Genomic DNA, 23772 nt, shown 5'->3' with positions numbered 1-23772 from the left:
GCTGAAGGAACAGAGGAAAATATTAAACTCAATCACAAGATTAACAGTGCACAATTCTTAGACAATGGAAAACTTTACTGGACAAAGTAGTCTGTTTCATCTGCAAACATATTCAAGCTGAAAAGAGAGAGCAGAAGGGAGGGATAGGTAGATGGCAGGAGACCTGCACATTGCGGGACACTTAGGACACACACTGGGGTCCTGTCTCTGGCAGTGTTGTCTAGTGCATGCGTGTGTGTGTGTGTGTGTGTGCACAAGTGGGCATGCGGTGTGCGGAAGGAGGTGGGGAACTGGCAGCCTGCACAGGGCATCTGACCCATGAAAGAAGTAACGAAGAGAGAAATCAATTAACAATCAAGTAATAAAGAAAACAATTTTTAAGGTACAGTAGTGGTGTTGGCAGTTTAAGAAGTTCTTTTTGGGGAAGATAAATGGCAATATTTGCAAATTAAATTATATGATGTTTGGGATTTGCTTCAAATAATCTTGGGGTGGGGTGGGGGTAGAACTTGGTGGGTGGGAATGTAGAAAAAACAAATTTGCTGCCAATGGCGAATTGTTGGAGCGTGGTTTATTACACCTTGTTCTCTCTCTTTGTATATGTTTGAAATTTACCAAAGTAGAAGTTTTTAAACTAAGACTTTGTCTAATAACCCAAGTCCTCCCAGATATTTGGCAATTTCTATAAAATGAATGAGTTAAACTCAGAGTGTTCCAAAGATTTTAATTGCAAATCACAAATCTTAATTATACAACTATGTATTTTAAATTGGAGCCATAAGGTGAATCATCTTAGTATAATTAAAATGCCAAATAATTAAAGCACCAAATGTGTGCAAGTTTTTCTAAATCCAAATTATTTATATTTGTGTTTCATTTTTTAGAACTTTCTATACTTAATTCTTGGGGTTCACTTTGGCATTACCATCCCAATCCGTTGTTGGGGTTGTCTTCTCATCTGGCTGAGGATTCTTAAGGACCACTGAGACCCTTGGCCAAGGTGCCGCCTGGATCCTTGCCCGGGACACACAGGGGCGTCGCATCCCCAGTGCTCTTTGGAGTTACCATGGCCACGTCTTCAAGTTAGGTCTTCTGGGAGCCAGGGCTGTGGGGTGAAATCCTGTCGTTACCTAATTTTTGTATCCTGGAAGATTGTAACTTCCGCTAAGAGAATAAGTAATGACCTTCAGTGCTTCTGTTGGTTTTGCATTTCTTTGATTTTTTAGAAAAATATTTACGAGGTTTCCTAGCCAGGTCTAAAGACCTTTACACTTGTGGGAACTTTCTCTTTTAGGCCTTTGCCCGACTCTGCAAAGAAGGCCATTCAAATGCAACACTCTGGTCAAACATTTGCAGATTCCGTCTGATTCTGAGTGACTCAAACTGTGAATGACAGCACATTTGTGGGCCCTGAGTCACATTAGTGAGTCACAGCCAAAAATGTAATAGAATTCAATGGAAAGTATCAGAAGGCATTACAGATTGTAAGGATAAATATTATTTTTTGAAACTATTTTTTTTTGTATTTACATGCAAGCGAATTTCTCACTGGGTCACCATCAAAAATTTTGAAAATGGCCACTTCAATATGAGGTGGGGAACCCCCGAAGAGCCTGGCACATACACAGTTAGCAAGGATTAATGATAAACTGATAGGGAGGAGGTAGGCTAAAAAAGAAAATACATACCAGAGAACAACCTCGATTAAAACGAACATCAGAGTAAAAAAAAAAAAGCAAACAGAGTAAGCAGCAGTTGCTTAGTGGAGGAAAAAATAGTATTACTAAAGATACTGGTATTTGCATTATGGGTTATCTTTTAAGGCCGCTCCTTCCCTCTATGCTCTTTCTTGTTCACCATTAATTCCATGTTGGTAGCACAGTGCCTGGCCCAGTGTAGGCAATCCATAAGTAAATATTGATGGAATGTAACTGCTAGGAGTTAGACCACCTGTCTCAGAGGACCTAGAGGAAGAGCCTGGGGTCTGGGAATCTGTATTTTAAGTAGCTTCCCAGGCAGTCAACCTGGTGGCAGTTGCAGACCAGTGTTTAAGAAGCACTAATCACGCATTTTCCTGTCCCAGGTCGCACACATTGTTAACGTTAGAACCAAAGCTAGAACTTGGCTTGCCTACCTTCTGGTAAAGGGCTTTACCCACAACTTCACCAGTGTCTCACGTTGACCTCTTCTCACCAAACATGACCTTGTAGTTAATGCCGCAGAGTCCATACTTCTATATTTCACCTCATGCTCTCTGCTGCCTCGCCCCCCGACATTTTCCTAAATCACCCATCATTTCATTTTCCTGCTCTATATGTTTGGCTTTATCTCTACTGCTGGTATTAAGACCAAAAGCCCTAACATATCATTCAAGGGCCTGCCTCAGTCAGCCTCCAGCCTGTCTCCTTAATCTCCCTACTCTCTCTTTTATCCTTCTCCTTCTGCTGGGGCCATCCCGGACACTTGGCATGCCATGGGCATACCTCACCCTTCCCTGACTCTGATATTCTGTTCACGTTGCATCCTCCAATTGGAACAGCCTCTGTTTTTCTCTGAATTGCATTTATCCTTCCAAAGTTAAGGTGCCACTTGTAGAAAATTTTTCCTGACTTAATTGTTTCTTCTTTGCTTCCCTCTGCTCTTTGTTCAGGTTCTGTTACAGAACCCGAGACTCACTGCATGGGACTTTGTGAGCTCAATCTGTGTTACTCTCTCAGATGAGGAAGTTAGTTTCTAGAAGACAGTATCCATGTGTTCTTTAATTGTCTATATTCTATATCATGCCTTGCAATTAGCATTAAATGACATATTTGTTAACTTGTTTATGAATTATGATTACATCAATGTTAATATTATTGGCAGCTTGGCCAATTACCGCTGTGAAATGGGCTTCAGCCTCTACGGGAAACCTTGAAGCTCCTTGTGACTTATTTTTTTTAAAAGTACTGTAGTGTTTGTACGCTGTTCACAATAAAAGATTCTTTGTTTTTGGAGAGGAGGTGGGCAGATTGACAAAAGGGTAGTGACCTTAAAGAGAAAGTGCTAGCTAATTGGGTCCTTAATAACTGTTATTTTGGTGGGGAGGGTGTAGTAGTTAATAAATGAATGGGACATAAAAGAAAAACATAAAACAGAGGACAGGGCATCTGCTGTAGCTTCTCTGGTATATTAAAAACCCTGCAGCTCTGCCTTTCCAGCCCACCATAATTCTGTTTCAGGTCGATCCCATTCTCCATCTGTTCGCAGAGCGCGATTTGGGCCAGGTCCAAGGGAGCAGGTCCCCTGTCCAAGTTAGAGGTCGGAGGAGAAAGCCTGGCACAGAAGTGCACATGGCCCAAGTGCTTTTATTTTGTTGACTTTGATGCCTATTAAGTAACTTCTGTGTGGTAACAGTGGGGTGATTTGAATAGTGAAATCATTGTTGAAGGTGCTTTTTGTTTCTGTGGCAGAAACTAAATCTAATTTTTCAAAAAAGAGAAAAATCCCGAAGCCACAATGGTTTGTCTGTTTTTGCTCCTATAGGTTCCTTGCATTGACTCCATGGAGAGTGTATCACCTGGTTGCCATCACGCTACTTGGGCGTGTTGTTATGCAAATCATAAAGGATATGGTTTTGTCCAGAAAGAGAGGTAAGAAAACTCAGAGTTCATTGTATGGTATTTAATTTTTTAGGGCCCGAATGTCTGATCTTTGTGTAGGCATCCGAACCAACAGATCCTTCAGAGCTTAAATATTTATTCAATATTTATTTAATATTTGTTATTTATTTAATTGATGCTGTCCCTTGTCATAGCTACTGCTCTTGGGAAAAAGGTTTGTATGCATTGGTTTCTCTTTTAGCTTGAAGCACTGTTATTTTAAATACCATTTGGATATTTAAGTAGGCTGCAGTGAGGATAATAGTTAAATATTTATTACATCCTACATGTATGAAACGGGCCATTGGAAAATGGACTGGTTTACATATGTATTTTTTTCTCCTTCAATGAACAAAAATAATTCCGTGCTTAAAAACAATTAAATGCTTAAATTATTTTTAATTAGCTGATGATGAAAACTGACTTAAACATTCAGTTTAAAAGTGAGAACTTCAGTTATTTAAAAATTTCTCTGCAGGTGTTTTCTGACTAATTTATCTATATCATAAATCTGGTCCAGCTTTTCCACACTCGGAGGGTCGTCCTCTACCACGGTTTGAGCTGGTTTTGGAAGTGGGCAGAAACCCCTCCGTGGAGTAATGGGGCCCGGCGAGCCTACATGTGGTAGGGTTGACTTGATTAAAAGTAGCTAGGAGAAAGTTACAGTGAGGCATTTGATGTCACGAAGTGTAGTGCCAAACGGAGGGCTACTTTTGCCGGGGGTACACGTGGACACATGCACGTAAGGCCTGCCCAGAGTTCTAGCGCTGGCCGGAGCACCACAGCCTCGTTGTGGGGGGCCCGCTTCTCCCGATGCCAGTACCAGGGCCAGGCGTAAAACCTACTACACGTTTACCATCACGATGTCCTCTGGTGGACTTCAGTTTATGTTTTAAGTCTTTATGGCTCTTAAAACCATTCACATTTCTAAAAATGTAAATCATTTTTAGAAAGATTGTTTTATATTGTTATGTTTTGAGGTTTGAAGGTAATTTCTTCATTCTAGTGTCCTGGGAATGTTTTTGTCCAGTGATATGCTTTTCACGAATCTGTAGATTTAGATGATATTCTTGCACATGTTCTTTCTTGTCTCCCTCTCTCCTCCCCTAACCTCCCTTTCTGGATCAGAGACAGACTCCTAGTGTGGAAGCCTAACAGGCCCTGCCCTGATGCTCTCTGTCGGCCCCAGGTGTGTGCAGGCCGCCCCCGGTGGAGCACCGCAGTGCTGGGGGTTGTGTACCAGGGCCGGCAGGGCCCATGTGTGGCGGTTCCCATGTTTCTGCCTTGACTCATGACTGGCAGAGGACAGCCTGTTTTTCTCAGACAGACTCTGTAACATTTTCACCCCCCCGGAACCTCTCTCTTAGTAGGAAATCTTAGTAGAAATAGCCACTGACAAATTGTATCCATGGTCACTTTAGCCCAGTAGAGGAAGTTGACTCACAGAGCAAGCCGAGCATCTCCATATTTTCCGTGGTGTATCAGTTTGCTCCCAGCACAAGTTACAAGGAGCAGACAAGTGTGGAAGGCTGAGGATGAAGTTGAAAGACCTCATACCTGTCCTATTCTCGCCCCTGGCCCATTACACGGAGATCCTTTTCAGCGCTGACTCAATGGCTTCATGTTCTGGCAAATATAGAACTTGCATATTCACAAGTTGCAAGGAACGTTGCCTTGTGAAGATTCAGTCCTTTAAAAAAAATTAAGGTGGTAGAGTTGGGACAATACTAGCCCAAAATGTCTAGTTCTTGAGCTCATTCTCTCCATTTCTAAGCTGTGGAGAGACCCCATCGCAGGCTGAATTAGTGTCCTGTGGCCGCTATAAAAATTACTGCAAACTTGGTGGCTCCAAATGACAGAAATTTCTTCTCTCGTGGTTCTAGAGGCCACTAGTCCAAAATCAGTGTCACTGGGCCAAAGTCAAGGTGTCAGCAGGGCTGTATTCCCTCTGGAGGCTCTAGGGAAGGATCTGACTCCTTCCTTTTCTAGCTGGGATTGCTGGTGTCCTTGGCCCTTGGCTTATAGCCACACCACTCCCGTCCTGCCTCCTTGGCCATATCACCTACTCCTGTCTGAGTCAACTCTCTCTCTGCCTTCCTCTTACAAGGACACTTGTGATTGCATTCGGGGCCCCTCTGCAAAGGATAATCTTCACCTCATAATCCTTAGCTTAATCGTACCAGGTCAGTCCCTTTTTCCATAAAAGTGACATTTTACAATTTCCAGGGATTAAAACCTGATGTCTTTGGGAGCCATTATTCTGCCTACTCCACTCTGTGAATCTCTCTGTCCTGTGAAATGGGAGAAACCAACCCATCCTACAGGGCTGAGTAAGGGTCCAATAAGACGGTAAAACAGAAGTGCCTTGGGCACAGTAACAGTCTGCTCTGTTCAGCGCTGCCACTGGGAGCGATGCGGGTTTGCTCCTGGTCAGTCAGTCTGTGAGCGCCTCTCTGTGCTGGGGCCGGTTGTAGGCACTGGGCTTTTTCAGACACACCCCTGGGCTCTCCATCCAAGTGGAGCTCTCATGCTTTGCCCCGTAGGACAGACATTTGTCCCTGGCCAATCTTTCTGTCGGGGTTTTCACCGACATTACTCTGAGTACGCCATTTTTGCTGAACGAAAGAAAAACAGGAGAAGTGGGATTGATTACTGTGCTTTCGCAGCACCCCCAGTCTCTGACTGAAGAAACACTGGTGCCTGCTTCTTGCTCTTCATAAAGTCTTGTAGGACAAAGACCCGTCTGGAGCCTGTAAAGAGCTGGCAGGAGCCTGACCTCTCAGCCTTTCAGCCCAGCGCCTGGCCGTGATGAATTGCTCTCTGGGAGGCACAGAATCAGATCGGCTGCAAATTAGGTCCAGATGCAGTTATGGTAATGCCGTGGCTTCGGTCAGAACTGCCAGCTGCTCTCATTAGGCCCCTTGGCCGACGGCAGCAGTGACGAGGAAAGGACGACCCAGTCATCAGGGGTCATGGGACTGTTTTGTCACCTCCCATCTCTCGACTTTCCCACACCTCACAACATTTTTGGCTAAAGATATTAAACTTCCATTGTTAAGAATATAATTGTAATCTTACTCTCCCTCTATTATTATTTTTAACACCATCTTAGGTGCTTACCTTGAAATAGATGAGCAAAGTGTAGAGATCCTTCTTGTGAGTGAATCTTCATGAAACCTACAGGAGCCATGTCTCTGTTACGGGTCCCCAGCGTGGGCAACCTCCAGCTGCCATGGGTTTCCTCTCGCTCCTGCAGCAATGCACCTTTGAATGTGTGCTCCCTGCATTCACCCCTTTGTCTGGGCTCCAGGGAGCTCTTCTGCACCCAGGGACTTTTCCTTGACCACCACCTCCTTCTCCTTCTCCCTCATTGCAGCAGAACCAGAATATCTGCCCCAGCTCTCCCTTAAGATGCTCTGGGCTCAGCAGGGCTCGACCTGGCCACCTGAGTAGCACTTTCACCCGCCATCTGGTCACGCCTTTCTTGCCGTGAAATCCACACTAACCATTTGTGCCATGTGCTGGTTGCTACTGCACTTGGGCCCACCAGGACTCATGGCCTAGGAACTATAGTCCTTTGTGCCCCCTCCATTCTCTGTCATTCCAGCTTGTACCCTGATGGCTTGAACGGCAACCTGTATTTGGTTACCTACTAGTGTGGCCTCATCTTTGACCTTACTTAGCCTTTAGAGATACAGCGTCTCCAACCCTGGCAGAAGCTGCAGGTCAGTCCTCAGTGGACCCCCTCTGCCCAGTCTCCCATCCCTTGCTACTGTTGAGCCAGCTCCTGGTGCTCAGTTCAAGTGTCTTCCTGCTCAGCCTCTTCCTTCGCACTGTCCCTCAGCCGCGTGCAGCCCCTGCCTGGTCTGTGCTCCATGTTTGCAGAGTGACTGCCCCTACACTCTACGTGCCCTGTCCACTTAGCCAGCAAACATGCTCATTTTTTCAATGTTTAATAACAAAACAGACAAATCCACAAACTGTTATCTCCTTTCTCCACCCCTGGCCCCAGGGTGGTCAGAGAAACATCATGTGGCAAGGTAGGTTGGTGCTCTAGGAGGTCGTCTCTCCAGCTTCCCAGCGTTAGTTGAGACCTCGCTAGTGCTCGTCATTCCTTGGGTTCTTTTACGTTGTTTATGTGCTTTGTTTCGATATGCCATTCCACTCCACAATGTTTGAGGTGGCTTGCGAGGAACATAAAGAGTAAGACTGCTTATGAGAGGTCCCATAGAAGGACAGGAGTCTAACATGGCGACCATAATTGAGCAGCGGATTTATCCCTGGGCTTACTGGCAGCCAAGCCAAAGAGGAAACCACATCAAGTGCACAGTTCTAATAATCTGATGAAAGGCTGCAAGCAATTTTGAGAAACCTACTCCTGGGGTTAACTGTTAAGAAGAACTTATCACCTAGATCTGTGATAGGGGATACTGAGGAACAAGAGATGACATCTCTTGTATTTGATGGGAAGATCTGTGATAGGGGATACTGAGGAACAAGAGACGACATCTCTTGCATTTGATGGGAATTGCAGCCATTTCATTAAATCGCCTTCTAGCCAGTTCATTAAAAGTGGTAGTTGAAACTGTAATAATATGGCACAGTCCAGTGAAGAAAGCTACTGGGAACAAGAAAGCAAATGAGACCTCAGTGTATATTTTTCTGCTGATTTCACCTGAGCCTGTATATCAGCTCAAAACACCTAAAGAATGAATAGGCAAACCTCTCCTTTCTCCTATGAGATGTCTTAGTTCTCCTCTTTCAGCACCATTTCAGAGCTCAGCATAGATGCCACCTCTGTTACGGGTGCTTTTTTGAGTAGCCACATTCCCTCCTTTCTGGAACGCTCACGGTTTGTCTTCTTGTGTAGTTTCTACCGTGGTTCATGTTTCCTTGAGCCCAGGTTTTGGCTGCCCCACTGGACAGTCAAGTTCTCAAGGCAGGACCACGTGGTAGATAGTTTTCCATCTCCCATGGTACCGGTCCAAGTGTTCTGCATGTAGTAGTATCTCAGTAAATATTTGTGGACTAATTGCCTGCGTTGGTTATCGTATCGAAGGTTTATACAGAGCATGATGGGATAGTTAGAGTTTAAAGATGTAAACATGCATTTTAAATAGATCAGAGTATTTCCAAGTTGAGAAATGCCTCCAGAGAAAAATACCTCGGTTGAGTTTTACCTTTCACTTCTCGTTGCAGGTGCACAGTTGTGGAGAAGCCTCAGTGAAAGGTAAGAAACTTACTTTCTGTGTTGTGGCTAATGGGGGGGAGGTGACTGAGCCGCCAAGATGGATCTCTGAAATAATACTGCAGTGACAGGGACCCAAATCCTAGAGTAATTTATAAGAATGGGAGAATAGAAGAAAATTCCAACGAATCGAGGGCGAGGATCCGGTTGGGACTCATTGCAGTAGTTCACATCTTGCTGCAATATTGGGCAACCTGAGTGTGTGACAGTCACAACCTATGGGGACTGGAAGTGAAGAAAGGGAGGCGTTTCCACCAGGGAGCTCCTTTCAGACCTCGTTTTGGGGGGTGAACAGCAGTGCTGGGGGAGAACAGGGCACCCCGGGCCCTGAAACTCTGCTGGAACATTCCAGGGTTGACCATGCTGTTGCTTCAGAACACTTTGGGGTGGGAGGAGCAGGTGCAAGGCCGTTAGGAGTGAGGACACAGCAAATGCTGACTGACCTCACGACTCCTTGCCCAGCCACAGACGAGTCATTTCCCTTTTCATGTCACCTCCCGTGAAATGAACATGCTGCTTCCAAGTGGGAGATGAAAGAGCCGGGAAGTTGATGAGGGGAACACAGTTCCCTCCACCAACTGTGCTTTTTGGGAAGTGGAAAAGTGAGGAAAGTTTGAGGATGATATTCCAGTAAAATGAGTTTTTATAGGCACTCTTTTTTTTAATTCTGCCTTTAAAAAATTCTTGTGTTACATAGAGGGAGGTGCTTGGGGGGCTCGATTTGTATCACAGTGGCCAGCATGAGATGAATACACAAAAAGGAGGACTAAACAGTGCCTTTAAATTCCTATGAAAAAACACAACTTGGTATTTTATATAACGTGCCTTGAAAAGCCGTGCTCTTGGAAATAATGCTTATTTGAGGTGTAAAGGGTAATTTCATGGAACGGTTGACTTCTGCCTGTTTGTTCTTCCATTTTGGGTCCCGATTTCCCGTGGATGGAATGTAAATAGGTAAGCATGCCAGGAGACTCCGACACAGAGGGAGACATTGGACGTGAGAAGGAAAATCGGACCCCCAGTGGTTGTCAGGGAGGTGGAAGGATGTCTGGGAGGGATGGCACTGCCCAGGGGAGGAACCAGCAAGGCTGGTCATTTGTCTTGAGGTCGTTCCCAGGGCCCAGCGTCCAGTCTGCGGGCACCTAAGGATGGGGCTGGTTGTCAGGGCAGCCAACCATGGGACTAGAGGGTTGGAACTTCTTGTCCCTACTCCTGACCTCTGGGGAGGGAAGAGGGGCTGGAGATCCAACCAGTCACCAGTCACCAGTGATCTAATCAACCACACCTGTGTAATGAAGCCTCCATAAACCCCCCAAAGAACAGGGTTTGGAGGGCGTCTGGGTTGCTGGACATGTGGAGAGACCGTGGAGTCTCTGTGCCCTCCCCCGTTCTGTGTCCTTGTGCATCTCTTCCACGTGGTTGTCCCTGAGCTACGTCCTCTGTGATAAACTGGTGATCTAGTAAGTTCAGTGTTTCTCTGCATTCTCCGAGCTGCTGCAGCAAATTAATCGAACTCACGGAGGGCATTGTTGGAGCCTGCCATCTGGAGCTGATGAGTCAGAAGCACAGGCGACAGCAGGCCTTGGGATTGGTGTCTGACGTGGGGGGGACACTTTCTGATATCTTTCACTGCAGTTTCCCTTGTATAATTGCACTCCTAATCTATTCATCCTACTGACGATGTGAACTTAAAATATTTATTCCTCAAATTCCTTTGATGATGGTTTGGTATGTTGTTTACAGTGATTCTTGGCCTCTAGTACTGGGTAGTGCTTGTGTTTTTAATACTGAACACATGTGATGGACACCAGTGGTGGAGAAGAGGTTCTTGGAGGCGGAGGGAGGCACAGTCTTGCTTCTGTGAGCTGTGTGGGATCAGGGTCTTTCCGCTTCCAGGGTCTCAGGTGCTGAGCCCAGAAACCTCCCTCTCACTTGGCCTTAGTTAGAAGTCTGCTCCCACCACCACCGGCCTGCACGGCCCGGGTTCCCAGGTTAGCACACCAGGGCTAGTTTTAACTCTCGCTAGCCCCGTGTGGGTGGTTTGTGTTCAGTCTCAGAATGAGCCAGACTTCTCTTCATCGGGCTCGAGTTGGCTCATTTAAGGGCCGTGAAAGGCACGGTTAAAAAGGTGAATAGAATAATGGGGCATTCTCCCTTCATGAAGCCATTGTAAAGTTTTTACATTAAAAAGGAGCGCTTCAAAAAGGGAGCCCTTGTGCACTGTTGGTGGGAATGTAAACTGGGGCCACCACTATGGAACACAGTATGAGGGTTCCTCAAAAAATTAAAAACGGAACTATACACTGCATGGTCCAGCCATTCCATTTCTGGGCATATGTCTACAGAAAATGAAAACAGGATTGAACACAGGTCTTCACCCTGCTGTTCGTTGCGGCATTATTCACAGACTCAGAGAAACAACCTAGGAGTCTGTCGGCGGATGAATGGATGAAGACAATTGGTACAAATACATGATGGAATATTATTCCAGATATTAAAAAAGAGGGAAATCTGCCATTGGCGACAGCACGGATGGACTGCGAGGGCATTGTGCTCAGTGACATAAGTCACACAGAGAGAGCCAGAATACCATGGGATCTCACACGTGCAGTCTAAAGAAGCCGAACTCACGCAAACACAGTGGGTGGGCAACTGCCAGGGCCGGGGGGCGGGGCATACGAGGAGAGGTTGGCCAAAGGGCACAGGCTTCCAGTTAAAAGGGGAATGCATTTGGGACCTAATGGACAGCATGGTCACTGTAGCTAACGATACAGTATTGTGTGCTTGTAAGTGGCCAACAGAGTACATTTTTAATGTTCTCACCGTGACAACAAAGTGGTAACTATGTGAGGTGAAGGATGTGTTAACTGACCTCATTATGGTAAACATTTTGCAATGTGTATGTGTGTCAGATCATCATATTGTTCGCCTTAAACTTATACAATGTTTTACGTAAATTATGTCTCAGTAAAGCTGGGGGTGGGGGAAGGAATGCCTCCCTTCTTTAATCTAGTGGCTTGTTATTTCACAGGCTGTTATTACTCTTTGGGAAAATTTGCTCTTGTCAGCTAAGCTAAGCTTGAAGTATTTCCTTGCAAACTGAGGAGGAGGACGGTGTGTGTGTACATGTATGCATGTGGAGTTTTTCTGGACATTCAAAGGGTTCTCATAGCGTTCATGTGTATTATACTGTATGGCATAACAGTAAAGCTAGCACCTAATTTCCAGCATTCTCATCAGCAGTAAAAATTGGGTAATTTTAGTCACATGCCATTCACATTCTGACTTTTGTACCTGGAGAATTCATTTTTGTGCAAACGTGATTCTCAGTGGGTAGATTCTGAGATGTACTCATGCTTGACGTATACTTTTAATAACCAATAAGCACTAACTCTGCAGTCTGTGAACAGGGTTTATACAGAGCTGCCTGTCCGCCTAACCAAATTGACATCTTTTATGACTCATTCCGGGTATTGAAACGAAACCTGATCCACAGTGTAATAGCTCTTTAGTTCTGCATGTGACTGGGGCAGAGCACTGAATAAAATCCTGTTAGCCAAGGAAAAGTGTGCACCTCACCTTTAAAAACAAAATTGTTTTCAGTTAGGCCAGGTTTTTCTAAGAAAGTGTAAACTAGAAAGAAATGACTTTACTTACATAGGTACCAATCATTCAAAAATGTGTTACCTAGTTCTTTAATAGTTTTGTACATTATATCCCAGACGAAGGAGCTGTTCTCATCAGAAATCTCATTTAATCAGTGCCCATTTACAGAAAATACAGGGGGTTTTCATGGGAACTAACAATTTTGGAAATTATGGCTGAGAGCTCTGGGATTTTCTGTCAGACTTGACCAGAATCCCCCTGCCTGTAGCAGAGTGTCTGTCATAGGAAGTGGGGGTGGTTTTCCAATGGTGGAAAGAGGTCATCAGATCTACTTTGTCTGACCATGAACTGCCTCTTCATGGGCACAGCCGAGAATTAACAGGCAGTCTTCTGGGACCAGTGGGGGTGAGCACCAGTTGTGAGCTTCTTACATCTAGCTGAGTCAAGTTGTAGGACGACTCCTCTGAGCCCGGCTCTCTCACCTGCTCTCAGAGGTAGCAGCTACGTAGCCCCACTTTGCGGAATAAAATGCCTGTTGCCTTGTCAGCATCCAGATTAACTGCTAAAGCTGTGTTCTAGGGTTTTTTTCCCCACTCTGGGGAAGAGGAGCAAGAATCTGTGGCTGTAACGCCTGAGTCCTGAGCTTGCCCCAGCTCATATGCCTAGAGTGAATTGGAGCATTTAAGGAAGAAATGGCTGGTTACATCCTTGAGTCCAATGTTATGTCTCTGTTAAAAGTGAAGAGTCATCCAGCATTTGCTAAATTGTCTCATTTGAGTAATAAAATTTAGTGTGACAACTGTTTTCTATATTTATGAATCATTACTTACTCATCAAAATTGCATAGACAGGGTGAGTTACCAAGTAAAAAGCATTACATAGTCCTGTGTGTTAAATAACAAAAGTTCAACCAAGTGCATTTTAAAGGTCTAATTGGCTGTGTTGAACAACTTGTGAATCCGGCAGCATCCCATCCATCAGATAGAAAGGAGTTCCAAGACCTGTACAAAATGGAAGGCCTTTCATAGAGAGGAGGGAAAGGGATCGGAATGAACTGATTACCTCATCGTCCTGTGGAAAGGCCTGTGTGGCAGATGACCTCATAGGTGCTCACCGGAAAATTCCAGACTGACTGGTTAAGATTATATTGCTGGGGAAGGTGGAAACTGCAGTTACGTTCAGTATGAAGCCTTGGTTTGGCGATGTGGGCTTGGCACAGGTGACTCCGTTTGGGCTCCTCCCCGCAACACGTGGTAGCTTGAAAAGTTTTCTTTCTTCCCTGTTGGGCACAGCAGTAATTCCGACTCATGCTTTGAAACTGCTAGATTTTACAGTTCTGGCATTTCTGAATGTGTCTAAAAGTCACCTTGTAACCTGTGCTTTGAAACCTTGTACTTGTACCTTTCTAATAAGCCATAATATTTGGAAACTTTTTTTTTTAGTTTAATTTCAGCCAGAACTCTAGACAGGGAGCCACAACTCCATGAGTTTTAAAATAAAATCTTGCTATGAAGGATGCATGTGATTAGATTAAATGAAAAATATTTTCCTCAAGAAATAAGTTCACTTAAATCCAGAATATGCTGGATTTTAGCACAGGCACATCTGTGCTTGGGCGAGTTTTCGGCCGAAGACGCCTGGGCAGGCCTGGGAGCTCAGCACCACTGTGAAGGCTCTGCCGTGCCGAAATAAAACTCCGAATAGGCCTTTTATTCCCTTTTTAGAAAACAATAATTGAGCACAGTTCTGTAGTATTGCACAATGGAGAGTCAAAGCCCTTCTCTTCCTCTCCCGGGAAAGAACAGACCCATTCATTGAGGGAGAGATGGTGCGCTCTTAGCCAGAGCTGCCGAGATGGGGTCCAAAAGTCCCTCAAAGTTCTCCATCCAGATTCCAGTCTGTTGTGTTCATTTTTGAAGTTGTATGTTGAAAACTACCCCATTTGAAGACAAGTATGGAACAAAGGACTACTAGCTGTTTTGAGAGCCGTTCTGGAAGACAGTGATACAGAGAATCACGCTTAATTCTTCACCATCAGTGGTGTACCTATATAAAAAATTACTTACGAGTTTTAGAAATGCCTCATGCCGGACATTTAAGGGCCATTCTTTTCTCTCAGGAGTCTGTCCAACTAAAACACATACCTAGAATGTGAGTTCAAGGGAAAAACCCTTCATGAAATCGACGTGGATCTTCATGACAGCAGCTGGTAAATTTCCCAGGGCATTAAAATAGAACAAAAGAGGAAGTACAGTACCTTCCATAGCCCACCGGTTTCATTGGCAAGGGCAGTGAATTGTTAGACCTGTTCCTTCATGTCCATTGCTTTCACGAGGAACATATTCTCCTTGCGTTCAGGCAGATTTATCGCGTCAAAACGTGGGGAGAAACACAGGGGTCGGGCCGGCTGTGGATCTGGGAGCAGCAGCCCTTGCGGGACCATGAATGACTTAGTACTTAGGACTCCTTATTGAAGAGCTCTCAGTATTATATTTTATTATAATTTTTGTTTTTGATAGTTTTTAACATTTCTTTAAAATGATGTAATTCTATAATAATCTGTTTTAACATTAGTTCTATCACCATTTCCCCATTATTTTAGAACTACTTCATCTTTGCATAATTAAAAGTGTGTGTACATGGTCATTCCCTGTGGTGGCCCCTTGGGTCTCTATGGCCACCTGATAACAAATGAAAATTACGACTCTGATCATTTTCATCCATGTTTGCAGATTCTTTTAACCCCATGCCTACTAGGTTTCATTAGCTAGTAGATCCTGAATTATTAAGGATTTGAAAATGTAGTTCATGTATAAACATATAAAATAAGCTAAACTAATTATTAACAAATAGCATTTTTTCTCTGCTTCAGTAAATTTAAATTACCAGAGAAGGAAGACTAGTAGTTAAAATTTCTCTTAGCTTGCCCTACCCTATGTTACAATCATTTGAATGTAAAGACTTCACATGTACTTAAAAATCTTTCCCTCCCTCTCCCTCCCACATCCAAACCTGAGCAGAGTTTGTATAAGAGTTCATTTGAGCCAAAGTGACTACAGTACTGAGAAACAAGATCTAAAATGCTGGGAGGATGACAGTTTTGTGGTTTCTTGTGTGTGTTTGGAATTAAGGAGGGAACCTAAGGAAGATCACACCAGGGTGGGAGAAAGCCAGGCAGGGATTGGATTAGAGGATAGTTAACCAGATCCTGTGTTCTTTTCAGGGTGGCTACTCTTCCCAGGGGTCTGAAGAAGGCATATCAAAGGTGTTAACCTAGATATAAAAAGCAATAGGCAGGACTTGCCTAAGGCAAAGATCAACTTTTACTAGGTAAGTTATAGGCGTGGTGGGTGACTACACCCCACAACCTGCCCAGTGAGGACTTTAGGAGCAGACCACCCAGTGAGGTTACTTTCGGTTAGATTTAGTACGGAGCCCCTTTGTGGTCCCCGCTTTCTTTATTCCCAAGCATTTTTATTTGGATTCATAGTTGCCTGACAGCGTTTAAAATGTATTCTTTCTGATTTAAAAAATAACACATGCTAATTTAGAAAACTGAAAATATAGGACATTTATTTAAAAATGGAAACCCAAATCCTTTATAACCTCATCATCCAGAAATTACACTCACTTGCAATTTTATTTCCTTCCAGTCTTTTTGTAAAATTTTATATATATTCATTGATTTATCTGTCCTTTCACCAAACCTTTATTGAATGCCTTCTTGCCAGGCATTTGTGGAAGGAAAACAAAGCAACAATAGACAAACAACTGTGTCCTCATGGAGTTCTGGTGAGTGAGCCTCAGCACAGTACATAATGTTAGATGGGGTTTAAGAGAAACTGAAGCAGTAGAGGGGATTAGGGAGTGTGAGGGCGGGCAGGGGGGTCAAACTGAGATAAAGTGTTCAGGAAAGGCCCTCCTGAAAAAGATTTCTGAGCAAAGACTTGAAGGAGGTGAGGTTGTGAATCCTGTCTGGAGGAAGAACTTCTAGGCAGACGGAGTAGCACCTGCAAAGGCCCTGAGGCAGAAGCTGTAATGAGGGTGATTTTTCTTTTATACTAGTAAGTTTTTCTTCTTTAGATGCAGCTATAGTGTCTGGAATAAATGGAATATTGTGTACCTCATTCAGATCATGTGTACAAGAATATTTAGGGCTATGAAAGTTTACCCTTTATTGCTAGTTATAAAAAATTCTAGATTACAGCAAGCACAGGGAGGTATAATGGCCAGTACATCAGATGCTGGTACATAAATGTGGTATCTCTGTGTGAAGGGAATATATAGGTAGTTTTAGTTTTCTTGATTTTGTTTACCCTTATTACCATTTTTCCTGTAATGAACATGCATAGCCTTTATCGTGGGGAGACAAGATATTCAATAAAGGGGGGGCGGTACCATCAGGCAGGGAGGGGCCTGCAACCGTGGGTGTGGGAGGTGGCACGGAACTCCGCAAGCAGCACCGCCTTGGGTATTCAGTCACTTAAGTGCCTAAGAGCCGCCGGGCTCCAGTTACGAGGAGAGAGCCGGCTCAGCTCAGTCATTGGAAACAAAGGTCAGGGCCCATGTCCAGAGAAGCAACTGGGCTCGAAGGGGGGGACGGAGCCTCAGAAATAAGTCCAAGGTCCCTGTGTCACTTGACACTAAGCCTCATAGGATAGGATTATAGAAAATTATTGATGTATTATTGAGTAGTGAGTTGAAATCCTTAATTTCCAAGGTCAAGTGGTAACTGAGGAGTGGGGTAAAAGCTCTGAGATCCTTCCTGTCCATGGCTTAGCGACAAGCCCGAGGATGAGCCTCCAGACACAGGTGAAGGAGCCTAAGTGCTTGTCCTCACAACTTAGGTGTCTGTCCCCCAAGGAAGTTCTACGGAAATAAAACTTGGACACCCTTTGTGTCAACCAGAGCAAGACTGATGTTTCTAGCCTCATGCTCAGACTCGAGTCTTCAGGCCACTGAACAAAACGAATCTGAGGAGACACGTGTTCTCTTCTGAACAACTCAGCCCTCTGCTGGCCCGTCTGTCCGTCTGTCCACCTGTCAGATACAGGTGTCAGTCTCTCTGCCTTTCAGTCTCCCTACCTAGCTTTACATGTTCCTGAGTTCATTTTAATGATCAGATTTGATATATTGAAACACATGTGGACACACACAAGTTGTAAGACGTTGTGATGAAGCAGACAGACAAGACCCTCTCCCCCAACCAGGACTGGCACTGCTGTGTTTCCCTCCTCCCGCAGCTGCCTCCCCACGCCAGGGGCAGGCACGGCCCTGGATGTTGTGCTCTCTGTTCCTCTGCTTTTCAAAATATATACTTGTATGTGGACGTGTACATGTAAAGAGACATATGAATATACCCATATACTTAAATTACATTGTAGATTTCCCTAAATTAAACTTTTGTTTGGAAGTCTGTGGAAACAGTACCGTATTTACATAGTCAGTCCCCTGGACTAGTGTCTGAGCTCAAACGATTCCCAAGAAGATCAGTCACACGTTACTGCGTAGAGATGTAGTTCATTTACTTCTGTGGCCGTGTCACGTCCCGTCATGCGACTAAACCTTAATGTATTTAGACCTCTGTCTTCACCGGGCAGTAGATTTTTTGTTTTTACAGGGCTGTGCATTGCTTCCGTGAGTGTCAGCGTGCTCTCTGGCCGTACCACGAACGGAAGATGCCTGGCACGTAAACTGAATGGTTTCCTGAACAGAGTACTGTTGTCAGCATAAGAAATGTCCAAACCAGTAAGAACTTCTATGAGTTTATTTGAACCAAACCGACAACAGTTGCCAGGGAACAAAATCTCAATGGGTTGAGAAAATGTTCCAGAAAATGGCAGTTTTACCTCTTATTTTACATATCAGAATCAAAGAAGACATAAGGGGTTACATGAAATTCACTGGTGTAGATTAGGGAGGCGGGGAAAAAGCAAAGTGGGGAAATGGCAGGGATTGGATACGAAGTATAATGAATAGACACTTCTTTTACACAGGCAGGTACAAGGTAGTTAATAGTCAACAGTGAACTCGGTAACAATAACAATGAGGGGTTTGGAGGCCTCTGCTCTGGTGCAGTGAGGAGTCCGGATAAAGGAAATTACCCTGACCTTCCAAAGGTATGTTACTGCAGATGCAAAAAGACAAGACAGGCTCAGTTAAGGTAAAGATGGGCCTTTGTCAAGAAAGATACCGGCCTAAGACTTGACTACCCTCTATGAATCACTTTTAGTTAGAAAGTTTGAATTTCATCCCATCCTACCAGTTGTTACTTTAGGTCTTTGAGTTTGCAAGGACGCTATGCAGGCCTCCCCTGAGCTTGTCAGGTCTGGCGTCTGGCCCCTTTCTCGTCCACACTGTACATTTGAAAGTGTATATAAAATCTGCACCAATTCTCAGGCTCTGGAAGCTGCTTTAGAAACGTTTCCTTGCGAGACGGTTGTGGTGCCGGCTGCCACTAGAGGGTGCCTAGGAGATGGAACATCAGCTTTTCCGGGAAGCTAAGAATAAGGTGGCTACTGTTGAAACCTAGCTGTGGGTCTCCAAAGTGCTCTTAGTACCGGCATATTTCAGCAGGGCAAAAAGAGTGTTGCTCCAGTTACAAGAAGACAGTGCAGTTAAAAGGTATGTCTGACTAGAATTAGAAAGTCCTGTTGTAAATTCATAGTAATAAGGAGTGGGGAGTAACTTTCCAAAAAAAAGGTATGTCTGTATCCATACACAGGTGTGCGTGGGTGCAGATATATTGGAATGTAGTGGGGGGGTGAAGACGATGAACAGGGAGGAAGACAAGTGATAGAAGGGTGCATCAGTGGAGAGTAAGATAGACCAGGTGGGGAGGAAACCCACCAGTCAGTGACAGATGATTGTGCTTCTTAGTTTAGGAACAAGCTGAGGACTGGTGAGGCCTCTCAGAGCTCAGGGGTGCTTAGAGGGCGTCCTCATTTTACTGCTTGTTTCTATCCACTGTCTGATGAAACCTTTTGAATGTTGTTTATTATGTGTTCTCCAAAGCCTGTCCTTCCCTATCTGGGCCCTGACTTAGTACTTTTTCCTCTCTTAGAAACAAATAGAAATGTGGATCCCCGCGCCCCCCCACCCCCCACCACACATACACAGAGCTCTAAATACTCTTGAATCACAAATCCCAGAAAACCGTTCAGTTTGCAGTTGTGTGGAGAGAGGACCTCTCAGTGAGTTGCTGGCCCCTAGGCATGAATTGGCCTGTGAGACTCGGAAGGCAAAGGTCCCTGATTGTTAGCAAAGGGTGCAAAAGACAAGACCACAGAGGCCTGTCCTCAGGACCTTGGAGAGAGTGTGGTAGACCCAGTAGCTCTGCACCTGCCCCTACCGCGAGAGACGTCCACCCTAATGCCCAGAACTGGTTACTGTGTTCCTTCCCTGGCAAAGGGACTCTGCAGATGTCATTAAGTTAAGGATCTTAAGACAGGGGGATGATCCTGGATGATCCCGATGGCCCAATATCAGCGTAAGAGGGAGGCAGGCAGGCAGGGGCAGAAGATGCTAAGCTGCTGGCTTTGATGATGGAGCATGTGCCCTTCACTTGTCATTTCAGTCATGTTTCCTTTTTATTTACTTATTTTTTTTCGAAAGAGGAGGATATGTGCAGGAAGGGGGGAAATTGACCTGAAAAACATTATTATTGACAGGTATTTGGTAAAAGGGGGCAAAAAAGGTGTATCATGTTGTACCCTCATTGGGTAGATTGCATTACTTGTGTGCTGTTTGTTAGTTTTTTTTGAAGGCTATTCTTACTTGTGCTTGTTTTTAATACCTGAACAACTGGGAGAGAGAACTTATAATCCTGTAGTCATTTGGCTTGTGTTCTTGGAAAGTATTTTTAAACTATAATTTCAGAGCCATCTAATGCCATTAAAGCATCAGAGGTGCCTTCAGTATTCAGTTCTGCTGAACGGCACACTTTAGATTTTGAAGAGTATTATTACTTCCACTGAAAACACATTTTTAAAAGATGTTTTCCTGGATGTTGGCCTTAATTTTGTTTATTAAAAAGAGTGATGATATTTTCAGTCATGACTCAGGAGTCATCTGCCTGGGAAAGAAAACTGTCTGAATTCCAACACTTATCAAGCTAAACATCCTCAAGTCAGAAATGGATATTTATTTTGAACACATTGCACATTTAAATATTCTCCCTACCCCCCTCTCCTTGCTGGGTCTAAATTGGAATTAAATCATCTGGCTTTAAAGGGCTATTAATGGATGTACCATGCTTGGAATAAATCATGAAGACTCAGTCATCCAGAGAGGTTTGAAATGGAAAAGAAACTGTCATTTTTTAAATTGAGCAATGAATCTGAAACTGACCTAGGGTCCAAACAGGGCCGCCCTAGTCTGAGTGGGATGGAGAAGACTGCCTTGTTCATGTCTTGTTCTTACCCGAGGTGCTCCGTGGATGTGGAGGTGATTGGGCTGGGCCATTCCTGCTTGCCTCGTGGAGGGAGGAAGTGTCCCTGGTGTAGGGATTTGTGTTTTGTGGGGGGGGGGGGGTACACGGAAAGTTAGAGATCAACTTAGAAGTTTGTCTTTGTTCCTTGTCCCCCAACAGTGAAAGAAGAAATGGCTGGTAATAAATGAATTTTCTTCTGCTGGTTAGAATATGGGATCTGTAATTTGATCAATAGTGAAAAGTAGTCCGCTAAAAGCCTAGAGAAAGTTTTCCTCTTGATACCAATAACTGATTTCAGACTGGAAAACAAGCAATTCTTTGCTAAGCAGGTGATTTCGAGAAGTAGAGGGAGGCCGGCCAGTAGAAGTGGGTGAGGCTGCTCTGACCCCAGCACCACATCAGTGACGTTGCATTGCCTGAGCTCACCGCCTGCGCGTGGCCCCACCTCTTGGCCTGGGATTCTCCTCCTGCCCATCTCCCCGCTTTGGATCTTAATAATGAGTATAAGTAGAAGAAATTAATTGGTTGATACAAGGCATAGAAATACAGAATTAAAGAATAGGATAAAACTACAAGTAATCCAAGCCTCTGAAAAATATCTTAATGAAACAGTTATAACCTGTCCAGCACTCAGGTTCCTGAGGAAGGATCGGTGGCTAGTCCCCTTGGCTAAGTAGTTGTAGCACCTCACAACATGCTTAGATGCAAAGGACAAATGCTCCCTTTCTTATTCTCTTTGGAAAGTCTTTCCTGCCTATTACTGTAGAGCTCTGGGACTCCTGAGTTACAGGAGTCATTTCAAGGGATGTTGCAGAGACTTCGGTGTGGACAATTTTCACATGCTACCTTCGCCAGTTCCTATCCTGACACCTCTGGTAAATAACTTCACAGCCACTAACATGGGTCTGACTTTGTGGTCAGGGGTGGGGGCAAGTGTGGGTCACGTGGCAAGGTCACCTAACATCAAGACACTGTCCAGGGCAGAGCCGTTACCCAATCCTGACCTCGCTCCCCTCCCCCAGCCCTGGGGTCTGACAGGTCCTGGCCCCTCATTCACCGCATGGGGGAGAGACTCTGGACAAGATAGAAAGGTGGCTCTACTATAACATTTTTCGGTCACAAAGGTATTCTCAAGATCCTTTAAAGGTTTGAGTCAGCAGTTCCTATGAAACCGAATAGAAACAGGATTGATAATGAGCGCATGACCACTCCCTGATCTGCCATCCTTTTCTTTTCGTTGTGTAAGGATTGACCAGGGCCAGGTTTTGCTGCGTGACAGACGAGCGTCTGGTTTGGGCTGGGCGTGGCTCCAAGTTCTCGGTTGCCTGCAGGCTCGCTCCTCACTCTTCCGGTCTCGTTGGACCCGAGGCCATGTAAGGCATGTTGTTATACTGGCTTTTATTCCATGTTTAGAACATTCTTTGATGTGCGCATGTAAATGTTTTCATTTATGGGATATAACCTAACTACAAGTCCAGTCTCCCCGTTTATTTCTGAAGATGGCTACTTTCCCTTTTCCTTACCCTCAGTATTTTGTAGGAGCTTCTTGAATTTTTGGCCATAATTATTAGTTTTACCCAGCACTGATTTTTAAGAATTTACTCAATAACTTATTCTTCTGTCTTTCAAAATCAAAACACATTTACCCAGTAATAATTTCAGGATGCGAAATTATTGGCAAATTTGACATTATGATGGCATAATTGTATGTATCCATACATTCAGAGCTAAAGGGCTTTATGAAACTTGCTGTTACAAGGCACTGGCTGGTGTGGCTCAGTGGATTGAGTGCCGGCCTGTGAACCAAAGGGTCGCTGGTTTGATTCCCAGTCAGGGCACATGTCTGGGTTGCAGGCCAGCTGCCCAGTTGGGAGTGTGTGAGAGGCAACCACACAATGATGTTTCTCTTCCTCTGTTTCTCCCTCCCTTTCTCTAAAAATAAATAAAATCTAAAAACATATATACCACATGTATATTTATAGAAGGGCCTCTTTGTACACATTGAAAGGGGAACTTACAAGAACCAAGAAGTACAGGGGTAGGCGAAAGTAGGTTTACAGTGGTGAGTATGTGAAACACAGGAGTTTTAAGACTGTAGTGATAATTAATAAAGCTATTATAATCATCATAACCTGCAAGTCTTTTTCCGTATCGACAACTGTAGACCTGCTTTTCCCCACCTTTGTATGTGTTCACCCACCTATTTCTGTAGCCTAAATTAATGCTGCTGAAATAAGAGTTAAGTTTTTGTATCATAGATTAAATTCCCACTGCTGGAAACATTCACAGCTATTCAGTAAAAGTTAACAGAGAGCCAACTATGAACTAGGCTCCGTGAGACTACGTTGCAAAGTGAATGTAGAACGTTTTAAAAATGTTACTTTTATTCTGAAGAAACCCCATTTTCCTGTTATCTGTACAGGACTTCATTGGCCATCTATTCTTTCCCCCATAACATATCTTTTATCCTGGGCCCGACTCGGGAATTCTGCTCTTGAACCTCTTGTGATTTTTGTAGAGGGATGAAGCACTTCGTACATGGGATATTTTTGGTCTGAGAGTAGAGAAAGGGAGGTGACAGTTTCCCTGGGTGCCCTGTGGGTCTCTAACAGCTGCTATTTGGGATTCCTGTTTGAACTTCAGGGACACTTTCCCCGTCCGCACCTTGAGCTCTGTCAGTGGCTCCGTCCTTCCAGTGCTTTGTAAGCGCTGGCCACGTAGCAGGCACTCTGCTGGGGATCCAGCCGGGTTCCTCCTCTCTTGTCAGGGTTTTGTTGTGTTTTCCTTGATGTGGGAACAAGGGGAGACGGTCTCAATGTCAGTGAGGTGGTAGGAAGAACAAGAATTGT

The 23772-nt window shown here is 44.4% G+C and overlaps 1 protein-coding gene across 3 annotated transcripts in view; it reads left to right on the top strand.

Moving 5' to 3' along the window:
* Window positions 1-23772, top strand: part of RETREG1 (reticulophagy regulator 1) — a 112697-nt gene that overhangs the window by 27949 nt on the left and 60976 nt on the right. For 2 of the 3 annotated variants that reach the window (XM_053914007.1, XM_045186204.3), the window contains exons 2-3: window positions 3523-3629; window positions 8838-8868. In XM_053914007.1, the coding sequence (XP_053769982.1) occupies window positions 3523-3629; window positions 8838-8868 (138 nt within the window). Of the gene's footprint in view, window positions 1-1327; window positions 1386-3522; window positions 3630-8837; window positions 8869-23772 lie in introns of those variants that run through there. The other variant, XM_045186206.3, reaches the window with a different exon arrangement.

This window comes from Desmodus rotundus, chromosome 1, assembly GCF_022682495.2.
Source record: "Desmodus rotundus isolate HL8 chromosome 1, HLdesRot8A.1, whole genome shotgun sequence".
Taxonomy (NCBI): Eukaryota; Metazoa; Chordata; class Mammalia; order Chiroptera; family Phyllostomidae; genus Desmodus; species Desmodus rotundus.
Note: the sequence above shows the minus strand (reverse complement) of the source record. Positions and strands in the feature narration are given on the sequence as shown.